The sequence below is a fragment of the Lipotes vexillifer genome, unplaced genomic scaffold (assembly GCF_000442215.2).
Source record: "Lipotes vexillifer unplaced genomic scaffold, Lipotes_vexillifer_v1.1 scaffold584, whole genome shotgun sequence".
Lineage (NCBI taxonomy): Eukaryota > Metazoa > Chordata > Mammalia > Artiodactyla > Lipotidae > Lipotes > Lipotes vexillifer.
The window spans coordinates 4,358,544-4,367,988 of NW_006783036.1; the positions used below are offsets into that span (position 1 = coordinate 4,358,544).

Here is a 9,445-nt window from a genome sequence, read left to right on the forward strand (position 1 = left end):
AACGCAGTGGGAAGGGTTGTTAGCCACCCTAGTGACGGCGGGAGCCTGGAATCTGTGTGGCTAGACTAGGCTCCAGGACCCCCTCAGGACAAGAGCCAGAGCGCTGGGTTCCTCTGCCCAGCTCACCTGCGGCTCCTGCTGGAATCGACGGACTCAAGCACAGAAATAATTTGAAAATAATAACTGCCCTGGTCTTCAAGCAGACACTGCCTACTGCGATTGTACTCTCCAACCCCCCGAGTCCCTTGAGATCTGTCTGCTGGCCCCTCTGAGCTCCCCAGCCTCCAGGCCTTTCCCTCAAGGAGCTCCCAGGCGGGTCCTGCTTCTCTGCCTCTTACCTGCCCTCCCTGCGAGGCTGCGCGCTCCAAAGCAGAGCAGTGTCTGCTAGATGCTCAGTGAGCACAGGCCTGCCACCCGGTGCAGCGGGGACGGACATGAGCGCCCACAGGCCCTGTCCCCCTGCACCACCCCCTCCTGTCCCTCTTGTCACCCCTGTCCCCCTGCCCTCCTACAAATCACCCAGCGGAGTATCTACCGCGTGTATGTCCAAACACGGTGTCCCGCAGGCCTGGTCTGTTCACACCTCTGGGGAAGCCGGGGTGGGCTGGCCGTGGGGTGTGCTTACCGTTTGGCTTTCGTCTTCCTTTTTATCAGCCGGCTTGTCTGTCTGGGAGGCTGCTTTTCTCCTAACACAAGGAGGGAGAAGATACAATCAGCCCTGAAGGTTTCCACACAGAGCAGACACCGCCTCTGTGCGGACACAGCTTGGTCCTCAGAGACTCCTTGCTGGGGTCTGACCCCTGTTTCGTGTGAAGGAGGTGACTTGTCCAGGCACCCATCGGGCCCGTGGCGATGCCCGGGTGAGTGTCCAGGCCTTCTGTGCTGGTCCCAGGACCCTGGACACAAAACTGGTCTGGGTGGGGGGCACCCCATCTCTGTCTATAGCACCTGAAGGCCGAGGAGGTTGGTCCGCATCCTGTCCAGGTCCCCGGGGACCTGGGCTTGGCTGGGTGGCCGCTGTTCTCCTAGGACGCTCAAGGCCTGGCCACGAGGGGCAGGAGAGCTGCCCCTGCCACAGGTCAGGCTGGGGGCATCCCGTCTGCAGGCCGCCTGCGGGACGAAGGAGGAAGCCTTTCCCTATCACCCTAAAGCTCCTCCTACCTCAGAGCTCAGCAGCCATGTCCTCCCCGACCTGGACACCACGAAGAGCGGCACATGCTCAGGAAGGAAAGAACCCAAGAGACGCCCTCTAGTCACGGTGCGCACCTCCCCGCAGGGATGAGCCCCCTTCTCAGACACTCTGAAAACTCGTTGCTCTTTTCTGGCCTCAGTGGTGGCCTACCTCTGGCTAATTCTCAAATCTACACACATACCCCTTCCTACTCTCCAAAGATCCGGCCCTGGGGGTTCTCAACTCGGTGAAGCCGCCAGAACACAAACAAAGCTCTCGGAGTTCACAAGGTGAGCTGGCCGTCAAGAGGGAAGCTGGCCCGGCAGGGGTGAGGGCCACCGGCTGGCTGTCCCTGTCTAGGGACCGGCCACAGGGGGCTCCTTCCTCATCTTCTCATCCCGGGAAGGACAGGTCCGCCCACCTATGGCCCTTCCCAGAAACCCGGGACTCATCCCCGACTTCTTCCTCGTGACAGTGCACCCACTCACTTCTGGCTCTGCACTTTGTCTCTGGGCTGTCTGGCCCGTCTTCACTCCCAACGCTGCGTGCAAGCACCACCAGCTCCTGCCTGGCCTGCTACTGCCACTGCGCCCGTGACATTCTGCTCCTACCCAGAGCCTGCGTTTAATCTTTTAAGGATACCCAGCAGACCAGGCCCCTCCAGGCCTGTGAAGATTCCCTGGGCTGAGTGTCTGTGGACACGCTCGGCATCGAGCAGCTCCCAGCGACACGGTTCCCCCGCCTGGTCCACTGCCGGGACAGGCCTCAGCACCTGAGGAGGCAGCGACTCCGCAAGGATCTTTGATCAGCTAAGCTCTGTTACTATGCCTGTTTGACAGGTAAGAAAAAGAAGCCCTAAAGAAAAGGAACGAAATGGGGTCATTTGTAGACATGGTCTACGTGGTCACTGTAGACATGTAGACATGGACGGACCTAGAGACTGTCATACGGAGTGAGGTAAGTCAGCAAGAGAAAAACAAATATCGTATCTTAACGCATATATGTGGAATATAGAAAAATGGTACAGACGAACCTGTTTGCAAGGCAGAAACAGAGACAAAGACGTAGAGAACAAACGTATGGACACCAAGGGGAGAAGTGGGAGTGGGATGAATTGGGAGACTGGGACTGACATGTATACACTAATATGTATAAAACAGATAACTAATAAGAACCTGCTGTATGGCACTGGGAACTGCCCTTCACTGTAGAGTAGAAACTAACACAACATTGTAAAACATCTATACCCTAATTTTTTTTTTTTAAAAAAAGGGCTTTAACAAGACCCTAGCCAAAAATAAATAAATAAATAAGAGAGACCCCAGGGAGCTCCCTGCTCCTTTCACCATGTGAGGACACAGCAAAGAGATGGCCATTTATGAACCAGGCAGTGAGCTCTCACCAGACACTGCATTTGTCAGTGCCGTAGCCTTGGACTTCTCTAGAACTGTGAGAAATAAAATTCTGTTTATAAGCCATGCATCATGATTTTTTTTATAGCATCGCAAGCTGATTAAGATAGAGAATTAGCTGTCTGTACAAAGTGGAAGTAGAGATCTTCTTTAAAAAAAAAAAAAAGCAAAAAAGCAGCCCTCGCGCGCATCTCCTTGTAGGCTCCACCCAGCATCCTGCGCGCCGAGGTGGGCTTCAGAGAGCAGCGTGGCCGCCCCTTGCCGGTCGTGCAGGGTGAGTGCTCTCGGGGGGCCCGGCTCTGCCACCAGCTTCTGGCGTCTCACTGGCTCCTGGCACACCGGCCTTTTCCTGTTCTCGGAAACTTCCTCTCTGTTTGGTCTAAACCATCTAGGCCAAGCAGTTATTGGGAACACATTGGTGTTGGACTTAGGGAGAGTGTGAACACTTCCTTTTTTAAAGAATCTTCTATTTTTATGCGAGGCCCCCTGGAATGGACTCTAGCGTACGTGCACACGAAGCTCTCCCCTCTAGCCTGCATTCTGATCCACCTCCTCCAGGCCCTGGGCTCTGGCGGGGGGCGGGGGTGGGGGGCGCGTGTCTCAGCCTCTCCAGATAGTGTGACTCCACCCACCACACCCACCTCTGCTCCTCCTCTGCACAGAACACTCTCGAACCTCCTCCGTGAAGCACCCTGGCTCCCTGGAGCTGTTCTGCACTGTCCGGCCGCAGTCGCCGGCTCACCTCTAGTCACGGCACGTGGACCCACCTGGCTGCTCCCCTCCCCCTGTGCCCTCCCTTGCTGGGCACACAGGGCCCTGGGCCGGCCCCGCCGAGATGTGCCAGACCAGCTACCTGCACTCTGCGGGCCTCTGTCTCCCCCGTGCCCTTGCAGGGCCGTGTGGGTTTACCAAAGACCCGGCACAGAAAGCGCTTGCCTGGGGTCAGCCGCCATGGGGGCAGCGGGAAGAGCCTGGAGACTGAGAGAAGGCAGGAGGGGTCATGGGGGGGCAAGGCCCACGCCGTTGCTTTTCTTGGGCAACAAGGAGCGTGCTGACAGGTGAGGCCCACTCCTGGGTCCTCTGGTGCCCGGGTGAGCCATGGCCCTGGGAACCCCATCGGGGCATTCCCGCTGCCACACCACATTTACAAGTAAGACCCGAGCTTTTGCGACCCTTCTGAGAGGGAGCTGTCTGATCTCTCCATCTGCCTGGGATTCAGTTGAGGAACAGTGAAGAGCCGTAGTGATAGGCTGATGGCCTTGGGCAAGCTGGAGGCACACGTGCTGGTGAGGATGGAGGCGGAGGCCGCAGAGCTGCTGAGCACGACGGGGAGGGAACTGCTGCTCCGTCCCTGAGGGGTAACGTCCTCTGGGCTCCTGCCACCTCAGCACCCCTTCTCCTGAGTCCTCTGTAAGGGCCCCCACAGGACGGGCCCCTTCATCATATGTTCACCACTGGGCATACTCCTCTTTTCCCTTGGAATTTATCTCTGAAATGATCTCCAAATTTCTCTCTGCTCAGAACAAGGCTGATACATGGCAGATGTTTCAACAAATCCTTGTTAAACTGAAATGAGGAAGGATTTAGAGTTTAGAGGACTCCTTTTGGCTTGATGTCTCAGACTGAGCCCTGGAGAAGGGAAAGCTCGACGAACAGGCCCCCCAGATTGGCTGAGCCCAGCGCACAGTGGGCCCTGGAGCCAGGCGAGGCTTCCCCTCCCCACGGAGGAACAGCAGCTCCTGGCAGTGGCTGGGTCTGGGAGCCTAAGCACTCACCTCTTGGCAAGCAGCTTGTTCATTTCTTCCATGAGGCCTCCTCCTCCACCCCCACTGCTCGCCCGGCTGGCGTCAGACTTCGAGGTCCCGCTGGGACTGGAGCCTCCGGACGCATCTTCTGGCTAAGGGGAGAGGGCGGCGCGCTTCGGTCTGGTGTCCGTGGCAGGACGCCACTCGAGGGGAGACGGGGCCACGTGTGATGGCAGTGCTGGAAGAGGTCGAGGCCATCTAGTCCCCCGACCCCACCTGCTGGCGGCAGAGCTGGAGTCCAGAGAGCGACCGGGACTGGAGGGTCACGGTTGGCAGGCATGCCCCAGGTTCGCTGGCTCACGGTCAGCACCCTTGCCAAGGCCAGCGTGGTTTGAGGGGGGAGGACGCACAGTTCCGTGTCCCAGGTGCTCCTAATCCCACAGCCACATGAACGGGCTTCTAGAAGCCCCACCTCCCAGGATGCTGCGGAAGGCTGGGAGGGCCAGCTGAGCCTGAGGGAGCTGGTGGACTTAAATGCAGGAGACCCAGGGCCTGAGTCCAAACCGCAACTGATGACCTGCGTGCTTTGAACAAGTTGTTTGTGCCTGCGCCTCGGTTTCCTCATCTACAAGGGCAGAGATCTCCTGCCTCGCTTGTAAAGGACCAGCAGCAGGTTACGTAACTGGAGGCACCTACGGCTCTCACGCAGCCCTCTCCCAGTGGTCTCAGTAACCGGGTAACTGTGACTGAGGAGGTGGTGGGAGGTGCCGTCTGGCTGGGGAGGGTGGCGCTGCACTCCCTGCCAGTGGGAAAGGGTCCGCCCCTCTGCCAGTTAGAAACCTGTCCCCCAGCCTGGTCCTCCCTGCCCGCCTGCCCGCCAGGGCCCGGGACACTTACCCGCGGGACTCTTCTCAGCTTGGCCCCAGCCAGGGCGGCGGCCAGGCCAGACACGGAGCCCTCGTCGTGGCTGGCGCCCTGGGCTCCTCCGGCTGGCAGGGGGGGCGGGGGAGGGGGGGCGGCCCCTGTGGGTGGAGGCGGGACAGGGGGTGGGGGTGGGGGTGGAGGCCCGCTACACGAGAGGGGGGCGCCGGCTGCAGCGGAGGGGTGCCCCGCTGGGAGGGTGGGTCCTGAAACAATAGTGGGCTCAGTGAGTGCCCAGCCCCCAGCGGGCGCCTCCCCGGGAGCAGGGACAGAGGGTAGCCTACTCCCCTGAGGGATGAGGAACAGCTCAAGGTGGCCTCTTCCAGGAAGCCCCCACGGGATGCACCTGGCATTGTTCCAGTCTCTCCCTACATTCAGGGGCCGGGCTGGACCCAGCGTCACATACTTGCTTAGCAGCCCTTGAGCTACGCTAACCTTCTCTTGCTCAACTGTGGTCTTCCAGTGGGACAAGAAGCTCTTTGGTGGCACAAATTGTGTCTTTTTTTTCCTTCTCTGTTTCTCCTCAGCTCCTAGCACCCCCCTAGGCATCAGCAATTGTTAGTCACCAAGATACAGCTGTGACTGCCCCTTGGCCTCTGGGGATGGCAGCAGGCAGCTGCGGGTCGCAGGGCAGACCGGGGCATCTGTCCAGGAGCACTGCTGCGTGCTGGGCAGTCCCCTGTCCCCCGCCCACCATCCAACGCCCGAGCCTCCGCTGCAGGCCTGGCCCCGTGCAGGGCGCTGGGGACAAACGGCCACAGGCTCCCTGCTCATGGTGCTCATGGCCTGGTAGCAGCAAACCAATCACACGGATGAATGCAGAACTGTCCCCGCGGCAGGGTGACAAGTGCCACCAAGAGCAGGCGCACAGTGCCACCTTGGCCTATGAGGAGACGCTCCAACCTGACCAGAAGTCCGTGGAAGGCTTCCTTAGGGAAGCAGTGACTGTGCTGGGACAGGACAGAAGAGCGGGAGTGACGTTTGGTGAAGGGTGAGTGAGCGCGAGGGGTGAGGAGGCCCTGCGGGAACTGAAGGAGCCACCGGGAGGGAGTGTGCAGGGCAGCGGGTCTGCGGGGACGGGGCCTGCACACCTGGAGCCCGTGCCAAGGACCCAGGTTGTTCAGGAGTGATGGAGAAGGGTGACCCGGTGACAGGGTGAGACCCACATTAGTAACGCAGGGGTGGGGCAGAGCGGGGCAGGAGCCGGAGGGGTGCAGCAGCCTGAGAGGGGGCGGCACCAGACAGCATCCCCACCAGCGGGGGCTTCTGCAACCAGCTGGGGCCCGGTGTCCTCATCAGTAAGACAGGGAAACATTCACCTGCTTACTTCACAGGGCTCGAGAGAATTAAGTGAAACGAAGGACGTGAAAGTACTTTGTAAGTTATGAAGTCCCATGCGTACTAATCAACATCACCCTTTTCCAGAAAACCCCTCTGCTTAACTGTGCTGAGTTCCAGTCACTGTTCAGGACTGAAGCCACCCCTCCCCTGGGGTCTTCTCTGACCCCCAGGGCAGCTGGGGCCCCCTCCATGTGCCTCCACCCCTGCACTGACTTGGTAACTGCATGTGCCCCGCAGTGATCCAGGGTCATTAGTCTGTGTCCTTGACTGGACAGTCAGCTCCCTGGGGCAGGGGGTGCATCCACCTCGCCCACCGGTGTGTCCTCAGCCCTTAGTACAGGGCCTGAGACACGGTCTACTCAGGGCATGAGTCGGGGGAGGACCAGAGGCCGGTGGGCAGGGCTGGGCCAAGCTGAGCTAATCCCTGCACCCGTGCTCTGTTCCCTCGTTTCCCCACGTTCACCGAGCGTGGCTGTCACGCTCTGAGGGCTGTGCGACCAGCAGCTGGTCACAGCACTCCCAGTGTGTCCCTGGGCACCATCTAGTGAAGGGGCGCCAGCGGGCACAGGTAGGGGAAACTCTCACCTGTGGCTGAGGCTCTTCTCTCTAGAGACTCCTGGCGCTGCTGCTCCATCACTTGTCTGAAAAGCAAACACAGCAGAGTGGGTCTCACCTCCTGGGGCAAGACCGCGTGGCTCTGCGTCAGAGCCCAGGCTGCAGAGCTGGGCTTCGCCGGCGCCCCCGGGGCCTCAGCAATGAGCTCGTCTCATCCCACCCTAGGCTCCGGCTGCTGGGCTTGCCGCCCGGCTTACAGAGGCAGAGCTGTAGGCCCTGGCTCCAGGGCCTACACAGGGGAACGCCGGCAGCCGCTGAGTCTTAAGACACCTGGGCAGACCAAGCTCTCCTCTAGGCTGGACAAGCTCGCCTGGTTTTTGGGGGCCTATGGCCACAACAGACTCAACCTCAGGGGCACCCATTCTTACCGCACCTGGCTCAGTTTCCTGGAACAACTGTCAGGCATTGTTGGCTGTGAGAGAAGTGGACACTAAGGCTACCCGTCCTCCTCCTTTCCCACTGATCCAGCTGCGGCCTGGCCTCCACCTGGAGGGCCAATTGGGAGGCTGCGCTGTAGTGCGGGGTGTACCTCTGCGGGGACTAACCTCCTAGCTCCTCGCACGAGTGGCCCTGGGTTGCTTTTCAAGGTTGGACGAGTGAAGACACTGACCCACAAACACATCCAGAGAACCTGGGGCTGAGATGCTGGGGGAGGAGGGGCTCGAGGAGTCATGTGGGCCCGGGTGGCAGCAGGGCTTCAACTGCTGAGAGCCAACTCTGAAGGCCTGTAATGGGGCACGGGGCTGAGCGGGAGGGCGCCCCCAGGGCGAGAGGCTGTGGGCCATGTGTCTGCTCTGCTGGTTTACAGCGCACTGACGTCTGGGGCTGGGGCCGGGTGTGCATGCAGCAGCTGCTCAGTACACGCTTTGTGTGGAATAGCTACACGGGGCTGCCTAGCTGCCTTCACCTTGGGGGAAGGTCAAGTGGGACCTGGAGTTTACTGCAAGGTCATTTAGAGGTAGAGAGCTTTCTGGTTCCTGTTCTGGGATTCACTGGTTTGTGATGACAGGCAAGTCATTTCCCTTTCCTGGGCCTCCGATTCCTCTCCATAAATAAGCATAAGAACACCTGTTTCATGGGGCTCTTGTGAGGATTATGCCCGAGATCTAAAAAATAATGAAAAAGACCCTTTTGACACTAGAGAGTCCCTACCTCACTGCTGGGCACCACGCAATTCCTCTCTTTCTGGGCCCCGCTCCGTGGTGACTGCCAGGGATGCAGGGAGAGTAGGATCCCTGCTCTGCAGTTTGATGCCTGTGGTTCATAGACTGACCTCCCGGGGTCGCTCGGTCTGTGCACAGTCGACTGCAGACAAAATTGAATGGCCCTCTGCAGCCAGTGGCCTGGAACACTGGGGGGTGGCGTTAGATAAAGTGCGTGGTGTTTCACCAGTTCTGAGAGTACAACTGCAGGGCCTGTTTAGGACGCAGGCCCTTCTCTGGGGGGAGGCAGCCCTGGGATCTGGCACAGGGCTGGGCTGGGGCCAGTTCTGGTTCTGCTTCTAAGTTTTGCTTACTTTGGGCAAGTCATTTCTGTTCTCTGAGCTTCAGTGGGCTCATGTGAGAAATAGTAATGGGTAGTAACAACCCCTGACGGCTAATGTGAGGATTAAAATGAAACAAAGTGTGTAAAAGCCCCTTGTAAACTGCAATATGTTATATACTCCTGAGAGGCTAGAAGACAGGCCAGTGGAATTAATAAAAAGGAACCTCTGGGCTTCCCTGGTGGCTCAGAGTTGAGAGTCCGCCTGCTGATGCAGGGGACACGGGTTCGTGCCCTGGTCCGGGAAGATCCCACGTGCCGCGGAGCGGCTGGGCCCGTGAGCCATGGCTGCTGAGCCTGTGCGTCCGGAGCCTGTGCTCCGCAACGGGAGAGTCCAAGGCAGTGAGAGGCCTGCGTACCGCAAAAAAAAAAAAAAAAAAAAGGGACCTCTGAGGTCAGGGGAACTGGTCTCGGCCACTCGCTGCAAGGCTGCCACCTTCATCCACTGGACAACTGTGTTCATATCAGCATTATTCACAATGGCCAAAATGTCAAAGCAAGAAAAATAATATAGGAAAAAATGTGGTCTACACATACGATGGAATATTACGTACTTTAAAAAGGAAGAAAAAAAATTTCTTTTTAAAAGTTAGAAAATTCTGACATATGCTACAGCCTGGATGCACCCTGAAGACATTATGCTCAGTGAACTTAACCAGCCACAAAAACATTTATTGTATGACTCTGTTTATATTAGG

The 9,445-nt window shown here is 58.5% G+C and overlaps 1 protein-coding gene across 2 annotated transcripts in view; it reads right to left on the reverse strand.

Annotated features, from left to right (window-relative positions):
* Positions 1-9,445, reverse strand: part of EVL (Enah/Vasp-like) — a 123,225-nt gene that overhangs the window by 12,143 nt on the left and 101,637 nt on the right. For both annotated transcript variants that reach the window (XM_007455641.1, XM_007455642.1), the window contains exons 5-8: positions 7,176-7,231; positions 5,226-5,455; positions 4,359-4,480; positions 626-686 (exon numbers count right to left, since the gene is read on the reverse strand). In XM_007455641.1, coding sequence (XP_007455703.1) covers positions 626-686; positions 4,359-4,480; positions 5,226-5,455; positions 7,176-7,231 — 469 coding nt within the window. The remainder of the gene's footprint in view (positions 1-625; positions 687-4,358; positions 4,481-5,225; positions 5,456-7,175; positions 7,232-9,445) is intronic.